Here is an 18,814-nt window from a genome sequence, read left to right as displayed (position 1 = left end):
CGGGCCAGGGTTTGGGCACCCCTGCACTATGTGATCAACCTGCCCTGTCTTTGCCAACACTTTCTGGCACTTTTGATAAGAATTTGAACATAGGATTTTTCCTCCTTTTCAGAAACCACATATACTTCCCTCTCCATGCTTCTTGTCAATTTTTTTGTCTTGTAATGATTTAATTGTATTAATTGTATTAATTCAAGATTAACTGTAATGTAGTAATTTAATGTAAAAAAAACTGGTAGTGTGCCTTGACAATTTTAGTGCCTTGTCAATGTGCCGTGAGCTGAAAAGGTTGAAAATGGCTGCTCTAGAGTGTCAAGACACAACATATTTTGGGCAGCATGGAGAGGATGTAGATATCAAGAGGGGAGGTTAGCCATACACACACTTCCCTCTCCACTCACATGCTAGCATGAGGAAAAGTACCTTCTGCTCAGGTAGCGGGATTTTTGTATCCAAGTCGTTACTAATTATTATGTTAATTAGAAACAGTAAGTTCAGAGCTCTTCACATACTTGATCTTGATTATCTTTACAATTGCCCTATAAGCTGCATTGATATCTGTGTGCAGATTTTGGAGCTGCAGTGTCAAGTCTAAGGTCTCTCACTGTGTTTATTCTTACTTGCAATTTGAAGTTTGAACCAGACGCTGCCAGCTTGTACTTCATAAATCATTAGCTGACATCAGCTTCTATAAATCAAGTTTGATATTTCATTAATAAGAGATCAGATGGGATCCAAAAACTTGTGTGCAATGTGACTGCCAAGTGACTCTTCTGATAATCCCTCAATGTTCCCCGAGAAATTGCTTCCAAAAGTCAGGATCTTGGAAAGTGACTTCTTCTGATATAGTGCAAAGAACTGCAGACAGAATAGATAACAGGGGCAAGGTCCTATCCATGCGTAGTAGTGCTTAGGTAGCCTACCCAAGGCTATTTGTATGCTAGTTGTGATTTTTTTTGTAAGAACTATTTAATATGAGTGGTATTCATACTTTTTAAGAAGTGAAATATGCACACTTTATTTGCCTGCAGTGTATGGTTTGTGACACAAACTGTCTTCATACTACAGAAATAGTGGCACCTAAGCACTACCTTATGAACCTTGTGTGGCGCAGTGGTAGGTCACACTACTGCAACCAAGAACTCTCCCCATGAACTGAGTTCGATTCCAGTGGAACCTGAGATCTCAGGTAGCCGGCTCAAGGTTGAGTACCTAGCTTACTGAGGGAAAGGTAACATGACTGGGGAAGGCAATGGCAAACCACCCACTTATAGTCTGCCATGAAAGCATCATGGAAGCAGTGACACCTCAAGGGTCAGTAATGACTCGGTGCTTGCACAGGGGATCTTTCTTTTTAAGCACTACCTTACTTGGGAGATTTATTTAAGGATTTTCAGACCTTTGTAGCCAGTACTGTATGCCAAAATGAATATTTGCCACTCATGCAATGGCTTATCTCTCTTTTGACCTGTTTATAATTTTTTCTAGCATTCTTTCTCATACAATGATATAGAGAAGCCCACTGCAGCTATAACAAAAGAGGTACATGACCAACATCCCTTTGGAGTGGGTGACAGTGAACCAAAGGTATAAATTAACAGAAGTAAGAAGTACATTCCAAAAAGCTGAAGCTAGTTCTGTGTTCCCCAGGGTTTGTGTTTCTCAAATAACTGCCTATGCCACATGGTAAAGTACTTTTGAAACTGCTAGGATTTTCAAAAGATGTTTGTGGTGATGTGGCATGGGGTATCAGATTTTCAAAGAAGAAACATAGGAGCACACCTAAAAGCTCTGGATCCTGGCCCAGAAGTATTTCCTGATGGTATTTAAGTTGTCATATCACCTTTTCCTGAATAAAATTTTTAAATAAAATAATAAATATTCTTGGATGCATTGTGAAAATACATAAATCTTAATGAAAAATAATTGCTGTAAACTCTTCCATCCCATAAGAGTTCATCTTCCTGTAATGTCTTTCTTTGTGACTGTGAATGGATGGACAGAGGATGTGTGTGTGTGTGTGTATTTTAAACGGTAAAACTCTATTGAACGCATTTTGGAAAGTTGATGCTCCAAATTTGAGTTTTGTCACCTGCATCCCATAATCAACACCCAAAATTAGTACAGTCAGTTCTTGTTATCCACTAGAGTTATGTTGCTAGAAACCCTAGTGAATAGCAAATTCACAGATAACAAACCATTGATCCTGTGGGATTGGTGGGAGTAAGGGATACCATTAGAAGAATTCAGCAGAGACTCTCAGGAAGATAGCAGAGTGAAGCAGGACGTGCCAAAATATCTCTGAATGTTGCAAATATCTTACAAAGGCCACATGGATCTTCAGAATGGTGCCTGCAATCAGCGTAAACCCTTCTAAAATGACAGGTGAAAGCTTCTGCTGGCCATTTTAAAGGGGTCCATGCTGGTCTCTGGCACCATTCAGAAGGTACCTGCAGCCTCCATAAGATCTCTGCACAGCAGATAACAAGAACAGAGGTGCTGATAACAAGGGTAGGTAGCAATTCTGCCCCTCATGGATAAGTGAATTCACAGAAAACTAGAAAGAAAACTGACTGTAGTTGGATTCAGACTCACTAAAATGTGACAAAAAAAAACCAACATGAATTCTTGCTTTAGTTCTGGAATTTGAACTCTCTGAATTCAAACTCTTGGTTTACAGATTTGCAGTTTCTAATAGAAACTTGAGCTTTAGATATCTGAGACCTAATCAATATCTGAGACTTGATTTTGTTTCTGAATTCTATTCTACTACTCTCCAAACTGCTATCATCCAGGACAGCACTGGTTAAATTCATAGTATACCACTAAATGATCCTGTTGAACAGCCAAAATCACAACTGTAGAGAAACCATCACATTTTGAACTGTGGTAATGTTTTTGCTTCACCACTGTTCAAATGATAACACTCTGGCTACAATTAGGAAGACTGTGAGCAGTCTTTCCTTGAACAATCTCCAATAAAGCAAATATATTTGTGTATTAGTTGTTCACTTGAAGTAGAAAATCTGAATGTTCTCAGGCATGTAAGAGATAGGTACTTTCAGTAATTCAGGCTCTGTGTTGACCATGATTAGCAAACTGGAAGCCAGTCTTGGAAACATGTACATGTGCCATACAGCCCCTCCCTTACCTGGAGCAAATCTCTCTGTTAATTGTATTATGTATTTTATCTTCTGTTTGATATTTTTAAATGATTTTCTTTACAATAGTTAATTTAAATGTTATATAGGCAGTTGAATTTCAAGGGTACCAAGTCAAAGGATCAGCAACTAGTGAGATAATGGTGAGAGAATCCTGTTCACATCTGAAATGGGATCCACATGCTGATATGATAGAGTCCAAAAGAGTTACAAAGGATGCTCATTTTTTCTCAGCTCGAGAATCGAGCAGCACCATTCCTTCTGATTTTATTGAGGTAAACTGAAAAACTTCTTAGATAGCATTCTTTAATCAATGGACATATTGTGAACATTTGTATGTGAAATCATTTTTCAGTCTGTCTTACAGTACATGAAAGTAACATAAGAATTTGGTTTGCATATGCCTTGCATCTAAGACCATGTCAGATGTCAAATGTTCAGAGAACATCCTTGTAGCTGATGCTACTTTGCTTTTGGGGAAGCACCCAAGGCTCAGAGCCTTGTTGCTTGATGTGGAGTGCAAAGAGCAGAAGCACTTTGAGGGTTGAGGGAAGGAGCAAAGAATGAGACAGCAGGCAGGATTCAAAGGTAGCTGCAGGGGGGAAGCCGGAAGCTGGAAGAGATGCTTGCCCAGCCTCCACCAAGCTTTTATTGACTCTCAAGCAATACAGCACAATACTGAGAGCTACTGATAACACTAGCTACAACTAGCTGGCTCTAGCTGACCACAATGCATTCCTAGATCTAACCGCTTTTCTATCTCATCCTGTTTACAGCACTGGGCTTGGACACTCAGCATAGTTCTAAGGCTAGCAGAGTATGCTCTGTGCAGAAGCAGATGTGTCTGCCTGTGTTGCCAAGTCTTGCTTAAAGCTTCAAAGCCCAGTGCTTCTGCATATGCTAATATCCTGAATTTGTTGTAAACGGTTTCTTAAAATACTGTGTGAAAACATGTTTATAAAACCTCAGTCCACCCATCCTCCTTTACTACCTTTTTGCATGAAATGCCTTCCCTGAACATGTTTGTGATTCCATCTCTGTCTCTCTTCCTTGCAATATTGATCCAATTTTATTTCAACTTTTGGTCACACACTTGAGAATAATCAGCACAGAATTCCAGTGAGTGCTTTTCTCCATTGTTAAAGTATTTTTAATTTTAAAAAATGTGGCTGATATAAGTATATTCATCTTTGCTTGCTTGATTTTTAAGCCTTACAAATTGTTTGTGTGCAGATGCCATCAACACAATGGATTCCTTTGCAGACTCCTGACAGTCCTTTTTCCCCATGGCTAAGAGCTAAAGGAACAGCAGGCTGGCAAGAACAGGCATTCTTGTCCACAATTATTGCAGAATCCATGGACAATACAAAAAACTTTTTCAGTAAGAACGTTTTATTTCTAATTACTCTAATATCGCTTGTGCCAGTAGAGTCAGCATTGTGCAGTGACTTTACGATTTGGTTTACACACTCAGGTTCTATCTTGTTAAGACCTCTGTAGTCTTTTATCCCATTCTATTCTTGATGGTGTTACAGTTAGCAAGTACATTCTGTGCATTCTTGTCCTATTATGGTTGTAAATGTTTTGTTTTAAACATTAAATGGTAATACTTTTTTCTTGATTTTGAGTTGTTTGAGGCTTTTTCTCCCGGAGGGAACAGCTACGAGCATATTGAATGAGCTTATGAAGAATACAGGTGGGGCCTTGGTATCTGCGATCTATCTGTATCCATTCTTGGACCCCCTGTGGATACCGAAAACCATGGATACCAAAATTGTGGTTTTAAACCCTCCAAAGGTGACCGGAGCTGTGCTCAGATCCTCTGGAGGGCCTTCTGAAGCCCACGGAGGCAACGCATACTCGCCTGCAGCCTCTGCAGGCTGCAAAATGGCCAAAAAGGCAACAATCTGGAAGTGATGTTTTTAATGACTTATAAGGTGTTGGAAAGCCCAGGGAAGCCCCAGCAGCCTTTCCGTCCATTCTGAAACCTGCAGCAACCACGGGCAGATGCGCGCAGGCTCTGCAGTCTTCAGAAAACCCTTTTGAATGTTCACATGGGGCCAAGTATGGCTTAATGTGGATCCAGGGGACCCATGCTGAGTCAGATCTGTGGATATAAAATCTGCAGATAAACAGGTACTACCTGTATATATTAATCTTTTTCATATAAAACTTATAGTTCTTTCTGATGTTTGCAGGAAAAGCAGAAAAGGAGGCTTTAAGTGTCTGTAGTTTTCGTGACCAAGATAAAACACTATAAAATGTTGTGCATAGACAGTAATGCAAGATGAAAGAATGCGCTTAGTAGCCTCAGATAATACTGTATATATGCTTTCCTATCTATCTACAAGAAGACACACTTTCAGCTACTTTGTTATTAAACTTTTGTCTTAATCTTTGTGTAAGAAATATAGGCATGGTATATAAGAAAGACGTACAACCCAAGTTATTGCCACTAAAAGTTAAGATTCTAGAAAAGGCTGAGTATCTGAGGAAATTTGGGGAGAAAAAAATCCAGATATACAATCTAGAATTACACAATATAGTGGGGTTGTTCCTACAGTTTTGTCTTTAAGTGTCTAGGACTTGTGCCACAGCTTTCTAAACTTGTTTACAGAAATGGAGGAGTCCAGCTCCCCTGAGGAGGAGATGTCTCTGTTCCTGTCCACTGTTAGAACACAAGCTCCGGTTGTGACTGTTCCTGTAGATGAAGAACTTCCTGACTCACAAGTTTTTTCTAATATAAAGGCCTGTGAGCCAGACCAGCAATCCTGTGGCTTCCCAGTAGTCAACTTTTATGACAAGTCTCAAGTGTTAGGGCCTGAGGACACAAACTGTGAAATGTCTGTGCATACAAAGTGCACGGGAGAAAGACAAGGAGTGCTTCCACAGTCTGCATTCCCTAATGTGTCGGAACAAAAGAGACAAAGCAAGTGGCAGAAATACCAAAACACAATTCAGTGTGATTTGAGAACTCAAAACAGCAGTGAAATGACCATGACTGATGATTTCCGAGCTGAGAGTGTCTTGGGAATGCCACTTGATGACACAGGAGAGAGTGGAAGTGATGCCATCAATGAAAGCCCTCCAGACTTTGTGCATCTGCAGATGATAAAGAGCATGCTTTGTAAACAACAACGAAACTTTAGCAGCGAAGATTCTGTTTCAGAAGAAAAGGAACTTTCTCTGCACTTAAATCAGATTTTTTCCACAGAGGAAGCTCCAAAGGTGTTAGGTCAGCTGAACTGCCACAATACAACCAGACATGCCAAGGTATGTAATTATTCATGAAAGTCTTGTGAGTAGATCCTGGCAAAGCAAAGCAAAATAGTTGTGAATATTCCATAATCCAGTACAGTATTCCAATGCTGCATGTTCTTCATTGATCTTTCAATGTTATCTTGACATACTTTTAAAAATCATTAACGTAATTTTTTCTAACTATAATAATAATAATAATATACAGTATTTATATACCGCCTTTCTTGGTCTTTATTCAAGACTTTATTCAAGGCGGTTTACACAGGCAGGCTTATTAAATCCACGCAGGGATTTTTACAAATTGAAAGAAGGTTCTTTCTTTCAAGAACCACCACATTCAAGATGTTACACTCCGATCTGGTTTAACATTCTGGCCTCCATCCTCCCACGCTCCGAGCAGATGGAACAGCTCAGCTGCAGCTTGCCAGCTGCTTCAAGGTCGCACAGTGCCGGTGGCCTCGAACTGGCGACCTTGTGGATGTTAATCTTCAGGCAAATGGAGGCTCTACCCTCTAGACCAGACCTCCTGCCCATTTGTAGTTTCATGTGATACAATGTGTAAAGGAAATCCAACCATGATTTTGTATTTTCATAATCTGTTTCACTTTTAGTCTACTGAAAAATAGCAGTTCCTGACAATATTTCTCATCTGTATAACTTTATTTGATAAATTTATTTTTAGTGCATTTCCTTCCAGATATGGAGTGGTAGTAGTAGTAACTTTATTGTCATTGTGCTACAGCACAACGAAATTTGTGCACCTTTGAGATACAAGCATAAATATATACTACAATTCCAACAATCACACTCTACACACTCACACTCACATTCTATACAACATGCATCATAATATAAAACAGTATATCAGACCATAATGCCCAGGAGCATGGTAACAACTATATCGCCTTATTCAACGTAATTATGGTTGTGGGATAAAAACTGTTCAGGAATCATGTGGTGCGTGCTCTAATAGTTCTGTATCGTCTACCTGAAGGCAACAGTTCAAAGAACTTATGAGCCAGATGGAAGGGGTCTCTCAGTATAGTCATAATCAAGGAAAGAGATGAATATTTTATTTATACCAGTAAACTTTTTGGTGAAAATAAATATTTAAAATCAGTGGGTTTCATCCAAGCCTTGGGTTAGTGGAAGGAAGGTCATGCAAGAGAATGTGTACTACCTCCTCTCCACAGTAGCACCCTAGGCTCTTGAAAAACCTCTCTTGATGAGTGGGGAATCTTCCAAAAGGGGTGAGGTGTCATGCAAAGGGCTTCAGAGGTAGGGCGTAATCCTTTGACATCAGGCAGAAGTGCATTCTGTGAGCAAAGCCAGCAATTAGAAGGAAACAAGACTATATCTGCATTTATAGATATATCCTAATTGTTCACGGATTTTTTATCTGTGGTTTTATCTCAATGTACAATGAGAAGGGCCCTTTAATTTAAAGGAAAAAAGTTGTTTAACAATAGCCTCATTAATGTGAGAGAGGGCAGCCAGCTGACATCCATCAATCATTCTCTCTCCAGGTACTTAGAACAGCTTCACTCCAAGGCAGGCAACCCCTCCCTTCATCCTGAGCACATGAAAGAAAGATAATCACTTTGCATTTCTTCCCAGCCCTGCATTCTGGGTGAAGGGAGGGGTTGCTGGCTTTGGTCTCTGGAGTAAAGCCTTTCTAACCACCTGGAGACTAATGGATTGTCTGCCTAATGACTCCGTCTTACATCACAAAGGCAAGCAAGACTGTTTTTAAATCGACTGGCAAAGGGACATTGTTTTGTTACATGGATTTGCTTGAGTTCTGGGAATGGAACCTTATGAACAACAAGACTCAACCTGTATATCTGTTGCTGTTTTGTTTTACAGACCCTCTCTGAATTGTTCTTTCCCAGTGCTGAAATAATAAACTGTGCTAATGTTCCTAAAAGGCAAATATGCATCCCAGCAGATTTTCAATCTCCAGCACATTATAAGCAGGTTTTTACAGCTGCTCTCATAGGTATGACTAACACCTTTTCATTTACATAGTCATGTTGTAAATTCACTGGTGGTTGTTTTGGGAAACATCACAGTCTGGGATGGGATATAAGCAAGTATTTCTCAAAATAGCATTCTTAACTGCATAGAGAAACTGTAGGCATTGTGAGCATACTGTAACCTTACTGCAGCCAACACGCATGCTGTGTAGTTGTCCCTGATGTCCAGATTACACTATGTCAGAAAAACTGGTCAAACCAAACTGCACATTATGGAGAGGATACATAGCTGGATCCCCTGGTGTTATTTATTTATTCATTTTTACTTGAAAACAGCTATACCATTTTTTTTTGGGGGGGGGGGTGAACTTGATCAAAGCAGCAGCACTGGTTAAACGTTCTATCCCCAGTGCTACAGCTACAATAAAAATTGGAGCCCCTACTACCTATAGTTGTTTTTAAGTAAAATAAAAAGCACTAAGAATTCATTCATGAGTCTGTGACTTACTATGTAGTCTGGCCCTCATGCATGTAAGTATGTAGAGTAAAATCCAACCAAGTGGAATGGTTAAGGAAATGAACCATAGTATGTAGAAAGACAAGTAAATGAAGAACGATATTCTTTAAGATAGCAGCTCTCCAAAGATTATCAGACTGTGGGATTGATTTGTCTCCATCTAGTTGTTTCACTGACAACACTTTATTGAAAAGATTGAGAAGTTGCAAATAATGATATTTATCTTTTTCAGCATGTTTGTATCTTGACTTTTAGACCCAGTTCAGTTGTAACACAAAACCATGGTTTACTGTTGCATGCATGAGCTGAGGCTCACACACTCCTCCTCACATGCTTTCTCTTTTCCCTTTGGGTAGATTTATAGCTTTCACTCCTGTTTTGTCTGAATATGGGGACTGTGGTTTAATGCCCTGGTTTGTTAATTAACTATGCTTTGAACAAACTGTTCAAATTTTAAGTTTACTGTTTGGAACAATTCAGTTTCCTGCTTCATTCAAATACATGAATTTGAATGAAGCAGGAAACTGGATTGTTCCAAACAGTAAACTTAAAATTGAACTCTGAAGGGTGGAAAAAATATGTAAACCTGAGGCCTGCTACAGCTTGGGTATACAACACAAACCTCTAATAGCAGTGATTTTCAACCACAGTGCCATGGCACACTGGTGTCCCACAGATGGTCCACAGGTGTGCTACAGAAATTTGGGGAGGGTCATTTATTAGTAGAGAAATGGGGGGATTTGAGGCCACTACCAGTAGCATAGTGTGCCTTGTCAATGGTCAAAAAACTGATGGTGTGCCTTGACAATTTTAGCACCTTATCAGTGTGTTCTGAAATGAAAAAGGTTAAAAATCGCTGCTCTATAGCTTTTCTCTACATGTGAACCAGGCTTTAGTATGTAATGGTTTGTAATGTACATCTCTCACTGTTATCTGAAATCAGTAACAAAATGAGAGTTATTTTGTCAAATAATTCCAGAGTATTCAGCCATGTTCCTTTGCTCAAGAATATTAACAAGTAACTGTGTGTTTTATAATGAACTATTTTATGGTTTAGTATAGGGTTCACTTACATATGTTAGAGAGAACAATTTCTCTGTCTTACATGATCACTTATCTAATGATGAAGGGAATATGGGTATAGAGTTTTTTAAAAGTTGTTTTTTATTTCTCCAACTAACTGTAGCCTCTTTGTCACGTCTATTAGTTTCTTTTTAAATAATTAACATTTTTCTCATTTTGGGTTTAAGAACACTTGAACATATTGCTGCTTGAGCTGTCGCAAAAACTACACAAGGCTCTTGGGAAGGTGGATATATCCTTCTATACTTCAGTGAAAGGAGGGGTAGGACACACAGAAGATAATTCTGCACCACTCTGCAATCACAAGATTGCTACCAAACTTCTTACAGTTAGAAAAGAAGGCCGAAATAAGGTATTTTTGTCCTTATATTTAGTTAAGCTCTTGGAGGTTTTTCTGATGGAATTCTGATATTTACATAGTCATCTTAACCATGATTTTACTGGAATTGTAGCTGAAGATTGTTACATATGCAAGTGCATAGGTTTGCATATTTTTGTCAAAACAGAAAATTAAAATATTGAATTTACCTATAAAACAAATCAATTTATGTAGTAAATAGTAGTCTATTGTGCATATTAATTTGCTCAAATATTAAAATTCTTTTGACAAGCTTTTCTTGTACACCCATTATGGTTCCAAATACTGTAACTGCTGCATAGAATTAACACATTAGGACAGGTCCTGTAAATGTATTTGGGTTACAGCCTAAATCAAAACAGTTTCCACTATGTAGTACACGTGATATATGTGATGGTGATTTCACCTGTCCTCTGCTCAGATCTAATCAGACTAAAAGAAGAGAGGCATCTATTTTCTGTGTGGAATGGAAGAGGTACCTATAGGAAGGGCACTAGGAAATCAAAAATATTGTCAAGAGGTAGATAGCCCCACTGATTGTCTAGCACCGATTGTCAGTATTTACCCTCATGATATACAGTACTTGGAGTGTTGGGATGAATTCAGTATCCTAGTTCATCTTATTCCTTCTATCATGGAAGCCTTCATTTGCACTTACATAGTAAGAGAAAATGCTGTTCCTCTCATTGCAAGTTGGTTTCACTTTCCTGGGAAATGTGTCAGATGCTTGGAGAGTTACTGTGAATGAAGTTCGGTTTTCTAGGCATTCTTAAACGTTTTCAGAAGTGGTTTAATATTTTATTTAGCTATAATGCTGTGATCAACCTGTTCTGCATAACTTAGCTTGTTTAAAAAAAAATTGTATGTTATTCATTTTGTTTCAGGGTCGTCTTTTCTATGCTTGTGATGCTCCTAAAGCTGATCGGTGTGACTTTTTCACGTGGTTAGATGATGTAAATACAGGACAGATAGAAAGTGGGCCTAGTCTCGTCTTTCATGATATGAAGAGTGTTGGAACCTACCTCAGATCTCAAAACATTTCCCTCTATGAAGAATGTCAGCTTTTGGTTAGGTATGTTAGGTATTGTGATAGTACTGTATGAGTGGAAATAAAGCTACTGGCAAATTAAGTTTGACTGTCGTAGGGTCAAATCCTAAACTGGATCAGCTCTGTCGCTGAGCCCTAGCAACAGCTCTGGGTGCCATAAACATGCCATGAAGCACGTTTATGGCACCCAGTGAGCAGGAAGCGCTGGCGCTGGGCCTGCACCAGCGCCAGCTGGAAGTGGACACAATGCCGCGGGGGTAAGTGCAACCACTGGGTGGTAGTGCATACTCTTCCTGCTGGCCCTAGACCTGGCGTCTGTTTGGCATAGGCCCAGCACCAGCACTCCTTGCTCAGCGGAAGCCATAAATGTGCTTTACGACACATTTGCAGCACCCAGTGTGGCTCCCGGAAGTGGTGCAGCCTCTAGGAGGCACAGGAGAGCGAGGGTGGGGGAAGGGTGCAGTGGGGGAGGAACCAGAGTGGGAGGAGGGTGGGATCAGCGGAGCTCTGCTCTGCTATATCCTAAACTCTGTGTCAGGCCGGAAGATCTCACACAGAATCTCTCAAGACTATACTGGCAAAATAGCCAGTGCAGATTTGAGAAACCCCATTGCAGGCCTTGGGGCTTCCCCAGAGGAGACCACCAGTTGCTTCCTGGCACCCACTGGATACCGTGGTAACCACTTTGGCACTGCTACTCCAGCTGGCTCCAGAAAGCTCAAAATTGGGCTGCCCTGCCACTGAAAATTATGTTTTTCAAGGTTGTTCTAAGAGAAATTATAAATGGTCTGTGTGTAATTCAGAGTTAACCTGGTTATTCTATTTTTTTATTTTTTTATTATATATTATATATTGGCAACCTTCAGTCTCGAAAGACTATGGTATCGCGCTCTGAAAGGTGGTTCTGGCACAGCTTCTAGTGTGGCTGAAAAGGCCAATCCGGGAGTGACAATCCCTTCCACACCAGGAGCAAGTGCAGTCTGTCCATGGTCTGTCTCCCTGGCTATGGGCCTTCCTTCTTTGCCTTTTTGCCTCAGACTGTTGGCCAAGTGTCTCTTCAAACTGGGAAAGGCCATGCTGCACAGCCTGCCTCCAGGCCTGCCTCCAAGCCTGCCTTTTATTATACTGCAATAACAAAGACGGCAGTTTGAGACTAGCTAAAAATCAAGGCTATGGCTTGGATTCAAAGAGCTTCTTTCAATACTGTTTTTGCCAAAAAAAATCTTTTGCTGTGTAAATCATTTTGAGAATGTTTTTGTTGAAAAGCAATGTATAAATACTCATCATAATAAGGTACCATGTGGTTTCTGTTTATGAAACACAAGCTCAAAGTGACTTAGGTGCAAAGAGGTAGTTGAACATTTCTTTTATCCGTATTTCTTGTTACTAATGGTAAATTTGACTAATTCCAAGATTAGGCTTTGTTTAGTACTATCTTCATTTTCTGTTTCTTAGATATCTTAGAGTATGTGTGTTCGTGGTTCACTTAACCGTGTTGTCTGTTCTGTTTTAATCCCTTTATAAACTATCTTGCGTGTTTTAAATGAAGAAGCAGTAAAAAAAAAGTGAGGTCTCACTTCTTACCCTTTTTGTTTTTTTGTTTTTCTCCTAGAAAGGCCTTTGATATGGAAAGAAAACAAGTGGGTAAACTGAAGAAATTTAATAACAAAAATGCCAACTTTGATTATGATTGTAAGACCAAATTATATCTCAAACTGAAGCAAAAGGAGAACTCCTATATGTTCAGCAAAGGTTAGTTTCATCAAAGAAACTGGGCAAGATGTATCAAAAATAAATGAAGACCTTTACTATCTTGAAGTTTGATCACATAGCTATTGTCTTTAGGAGTGTTGTATGTCTGTGTTTGCAGAGCGTTCAGTTCCACAGCGGAAAGTATTTGCGCTCCCAATGGGTCATGGCCTGATACTTTTTTCATGGCCCATACTTCTTTTTGTTCTACAGGAGTTGCATTCTGATCTTTGGTTGTATATAACTTTTCATTACTTAGGTGAATTCATGTAGAAAATTGGTATTTAATACCTTGTAGGTAACCCCCAATTCTGGTGGCAAGAAAAAAACCTGAGTAAATCTGTATGATGATCAAATGCCTCATCTTTAAAGCCTAGATTGGGTTGGGCTTTTTTCCTTTAAAGAAAATATTGTTCTTGGGTATGTGCAGTTTCCAAAGGAATATTCCATCAGTTTCTCAGTACACAGATTAATTGTATTAACAGGCAAGAGAATACACGTTGGAAAAACTATCATAAGAATCTTTATTCAGGCGTGTCTCAGTATACCTGAGGGTTCCGTTCTGGACCCCCTGCCCCGTGGATTCCAGCAATCTGCAGGTACCAGGAGCACCCTTTTAAAAGAAAGTGAAAGTGAAGGAGAATAGTAAAAATAGCTTCATTTTCCTTAGCATAATGAAACCACTGTGTTGTCAGGGCTGCAGGCAGCCTTCTGAGCTGCTTGCAGCCTCCTTTTTCCCGATGTCACCCCAGAATGCATCACAATGCGTTCCCCTCCTGGTCACAGTACATTCGCTGGTGACATTGGAGGAAAGGAGGCGCCTCAGAATAACCAGGACGAAGTTGCGGGTAGCTCAGAACGCTGCCTACAGCCCTGAAAATGCAGCGGTTTCACTGCACTAAGGTAAAAAGCTTTTTTTTAACTTTTAGTGTTCCCATGTTTTAAAAGGGCATTCCCAGTGTCCTCACAACCACAGATAACTGAAACTGGGGTACACCTGTACTTGACTATAGAATAGACCATGGGTGTCAAACAAATGGCATGCAAGCCAAATGCGGCCTCCGGAAGCAATTTCTGCAGCTCTCCCATCTTGATAATTGGGCTCTCTCATAGCTTGAAAATATAAACAGGATTTGCACATTTCCTCTTCTGTCATTTGCAGCTCATGAGTTTCTATGTGAGAACAAAGTGCTTATTTCTGACCACCATCTGCTTTAATAATGTTGCTTCCTGCTTAATTATTATTATTTTATTAATTTATACCCTGCCTTTTTGCCCAACAGGCACACAAGGCGGCTTACAAACACTTTAAAAATACAACATTAAAAACAATTTACAATAATTAAAAAAATCTAAAAACAAACGAACCCCGTGGATTTTCATATAAAAAGCAAGAACACCAGCCAGCCTGTCAACAATTAAAAGCTTTTTGAAATAAAAAGGTCTCCAGTCCACGCCGAAACGTTAGCAACGAGGGAGCAGTTCTCAGTTCTAAGGGGAGGGTATTCCACAGTTAATGACGTCACTTCTGGCTCTCAGCAGGCACCATGAATGCTAACTTCCACCCTCTATATGAAACAAGTTTGACACCCCTGGAATAGACAAATAATATCAAAGCAGGTACATTTTACCAACATTGTTCAGATGAAGAAGGTACTGCACACCAGGCTTTCAGAACAACCAAAAGTAGAAAATAAAAATGGGGGAAGGGGTAGGAGATGAACTTTCCTCCAAGTCACTGTTCTAGATTTGATTCAGTTACTGTAGAAACTGACAGCTTGATTCATCTGAGGCAAACCTATTTACTTTGTTGACAGATGACCTTTGGGTTGTTTCCAAGACTTTAACTTTTGAACCCATGGACAACTTCATTGCCTGCAGTGTTTTCTTCGGACCATCCTCTAGCAATGAAATAGAGTTGGTGCCACTCAAAGGCTACAGCCCCTCAAACTGGCGATCAAATAGTAAGTTTCTCCTGCAGATTTCCCCTCCTTTTTTAAGCATAGATGCTTCAAAATACAGCTGACATGCTACTGTATATCTAAGTTATCAATTTGTGGTCCGTTGAATGAACAAAGATAGTAATGTCATTGGCAGAAGGCCCTCCTGCTGAGATTAATAGCCAGCTGGAATAGCTAAGAGATATGAATGAAACAACCAAATAATTTAGCCCCCTTCTTCTGTTATAAGTGAGTTATATTGGTTTGAAATTTAGTAGGGGAAAATAAATCTTAACATAGTTAACATTGGAGGCAATTCTGGACAATTGCTATTGAGACAATTTTTTGAAATGGAATGAAAGTTCCTAAAAGCCAAGCATAGAATCTTAATTGGTGTTAACTACGAGTTAACACCAATACTTTATAATAATACTTTATTATATAATAATAAATACTTTAGGTCTTAAGGTAGGAAGTTTAGGGTGGAAGTTTAGGGAAATTATTATTACTTTCGTAATAATACTTTAGGTCAGGGGTGTCAAACATAAGGCCCGGGGGCCGGATGCGACCTGCGGAAGCTTTTTATCCAGCCCTCGTGGTCTCAGCTGCTAAGCAATGCTGAGGTGTTACTGCTGTAAGGGCAGCCCACTTGAAAATTGGGCTCTCTTATATCTTGAAATATGATCAAGATTTGTGTATTTTCTTTTCTGTCATTTGCAGCTAATGAGTTCCTAAGTGAGAAAAAGTGCTTATTTTTGGTTATGAACTGTTTAATGACATCACTTCCTGCCTAATGATATCACTTCTGGCCCTCAGCAGGTATCATGAATGCTGTTCGACCCTCGGTATGAAATGAGTTTGACACCCCTTCTTTAGGTGTTGAATAGCCCTTCTCCTTCCACCTCCCCCAAAATTTTATTGTTTTGGAGTGGTGCAGCAACATTTTTTAAGCACTTAAACGGTGTAAAGCTTATTACTGTGACAGTATTTTTGATCCATCTCTCATCTTCCTCTGTTTAGTGAACAAAGAAAATATTTTGACATGCTGTAGCAGAATGTGGTGTTATATACTGTATTATCCTCTCTGGAAATGCAGTTTCTTTATGTCTTAATAAAGACAAATTCTAGAGCAGTGTTTCTCAAACTGTGGGTCAGGACCCGCTAGGTGGGTTGCGAGCCAATTTCATGTGGGTCCTCATTCATTTCAATCTGTAGTTTATTTTTCATATATTAGATGCTACCATTGTATATGACTGCATTTAGGGAAATGTTACAGATCTGTAATTTTGCTACTATGTAAATGCTTTTAACAATGATAATCCTTGGGGCTTACTCCTGGGTAAGTATGGATAGGATTGCAACCTCTGGGATGTTTGGGGAATTTTTTGAAAAACAGATCAGCAATTGCTTGGGAGGGTTAGGAGGGTGGTTCTTTATTTTAAATTTTTTAAACTGATACTTATTTTAAACTTTAATTATTTAATTGATTTGATTTTTTTCCTGCATGTCACTTCCAGCCATGACATCACTTCCTATGGGTCCTACCAGATTTTCTAAAAAGTGGGTCCTGATGCTAAAAAGTTTGAGAACCACTGTTCTAGAGCCATGTGTGTAGTGTTGGCTGCAACAGACTCCTGCTCCTGTTAATGATCAGGCATGAAACAAAAATTTAGGCCACAGTAAATGAGTTTTTAATATGCCAAAATTTCTTGTTCATATGTCTATACTTTTCAGTATAGACATTTCTAAAGCCAAGTTCATTTAATTAATTTCTGTTTCTTGTGACTTTTTTCCTCTAGTGATTGTTCACGCCTTGCTAGTTTGTAATGCTAGCACTGAACTCGTAACTTTGAGAAATATAGAAGAAAACTTCAATTCAGCCACTTTACCAATAATGCAGCATCTGCTTACAATGTATGTAGCCTTATTATTTCTCTTACAGTTTACAGATAACTAAAACAAGGTTTGGGAAAAGTGGGATATACCTAATGTTCTAATTCTTTACAAATTGACAAGTGAAGATTGAAATCATTGTGAAATGTTCAGAATCTAACTATGCAAACAAAGGTGACACAAAATGCTGTTGAGCGTATAAATTACAGTTTCTGTAATCTAATATTTCATCTAGAGCAATTTCCTGAAAACTAAGGATATGTGGAACAATTAAGCTAGAACAGGTGAGTTTTTTTAAAGCGAATTTAGGTAGGAAAAAAAGAAAATGGTATTGTGGTAATCATGAGATTCAATAATCTACAAAATTGGCCATAGATTAAACTATTGTGATACTCTTTTTGTGACATAGTAATATAAACACAAATGCATGAATTCTACCCTATCACTACTAATGTCTCAAGCCTCGGTCCGTGGGCAGGTTCTGGGGTTTGGGAAAAACCTTCCACTACATGAGTGAAGCTTACCATACTTCTACCACACTGCTGTGTTTCCAGTAGATCTGGGCACCAGGACACTCTGGGCATTCGCATCTGCCCGGATGTCCTGTTACACAGCCTTCTGGGATGCCGGGCAACAGATGCGACTGCCCAGAGCGTGCTGGTGTCCAGATCTACTGGAAATAAACGCAGCGCATAGGTGGAATGGTGAGCTCCAGTCCAAATGGGCACCACATTTTCATTCAACAGCAGTTGTGAATTTTGCGACCACTGTCTTAAGCTGATGTGAGAAAAGCATTCAGAGACTTTTATCCCATATTTTTGCCCACAGTGGGGCCCTCAAGACAGACGGCATAATATTCAAGAAGTAAAATAATAGGTCAAATAATCAAAAATAACATTTAATAAAACTAAAACACAGAAAATTTTTTTTTAAAAACCAAGCGTTCTCAGATTATCTAGACCAGGGGACTCCAAACCTCAGCCCAGGGGCCAGATGTGGCCCGCAGCAAGCCTCTTTCTGGCCTGCGGCCAACCTCTTGTCCCCTGAAAGCCTCTGTACCACTCAACTGAACATGACCAGAACTGTGCTCTGATAGTGTCTGGAGCGTGTTCTGAGGGCCAGAGAGGTTGAATGAATGAGCCCATTCATTCATTTATTCACTCATCTCAGTTCCATCTCTAATTTATTTATTTACATTTTATATTGAAATTTTTTTTCCGGCCCTCCACACCATGCCAGATATTTGACGCGGCCCTCTGGCCAAAATGTTTGGAGACCCCTGATCTAGACCAAAAATAAAACAACCTGAAATGTGGTGAATGTGGAAACATTTTTAAAATTACTATATTTTTTAAAATAAAAGCACATGGCAGTAAAATTCCAATAATAATATGACACTACATGACATGACTGCACATGACAGTAAATTTTACATGACAGTAGAATTCCAGTAATCCCACATCCAAAACTGCAGCATTCCTAATAGCCCAGCTTCAAAATGAACGCACGAGTGATTGAGCTTCTCAAAACGTAAGTCATGAGACAACAGGGACAGCAGCAGAGCCGCTCTGGATTGGATCAGTCTACCACTAGCATTGTGTGATATTGGTCAATGTTTGTGTTTTTTCCAGCTGTTTCAAATTTATACTGTACAGTACATTGAATATTTTTGCCCATCAGTGTATAGTGAGGGCATCAAAGGTAAATATAGATGGTGGTGGTAAGTGAAGCATGTGAAAGGAAGCATGTAATGCTGAAACTGAAACATAAATTAGAGAATTTAAAGATGCTAGAAAGAGGCATAAATGCATTAAGATACATACCTCCC

The 18,814-nt window shown here is 39.4% G+C and overlaps 1 protein-coding gene across 1 annotated transcript in view; it reads left to right on the top strand.

The window, feature by feature from the left end:
- ZGRF1 (zinc finger GRF-type containing 1) overlaps positions 1–18,814 on the top strand; it is a 44,138-nt gene that overhangs the window by 9,449 nt on the left and 15,875 nt on the right. Inside the window, exons 7-16 of the mRNA XM_066632344.1 lie at positions 1,489–1,587; positions 3,251–3,436; positions 4,395–4,542; positions 5,779–6,434; positions 8,289–8,421; positions 10,166–10,350; positions 11,241–11,428; positions 13,017–13,156; positions 14,971–15,117; positions 16,893–17,007. Coding sequence (XP_066488441.1) covers positions 1,489–1,587; positions 3,251–3,436; positions 4,395–4,542; positions 5,779–6,434; positions 8,289–8,421; positions 10,166–10,350; positions 11,241–11,428; positions 13,017–13,156; positions 14,971–15,117; positions 16,893–17,007 — 1,997 coding nt within the window. The remainder of the gene's footprint in view (positions 1–1,488; positions 1,588–3,250; positions 3,437–4,394; positions 4,543–5,778; positions 6,435–8,288; positions 8,422–10,165; positions 10,351–11,240; positions 11,429–13,016; positions 13,157–14,970; positions 15,118–16,892; positions 17,008–18,814) is intronic.

Source organism: Tiliqua scincoides, chromosome 6 (assembly GCF_035046505.1).
Source record: "Tiliqua scincoides isolate rTilSci1 chromosome 6, rTilSci1.hap2, whole genome shotgun sequence".
NCBI lineage: Eukaryota > Metazoa > Chordata > Lepidosauria > Squamata > Scincidae > Tiliqua > Tiliqua scincoides.
Note: the sequence above shows the minus strand (reverse complement) of the source record. Positions and strands in the feature narration are given on the sequence as shown.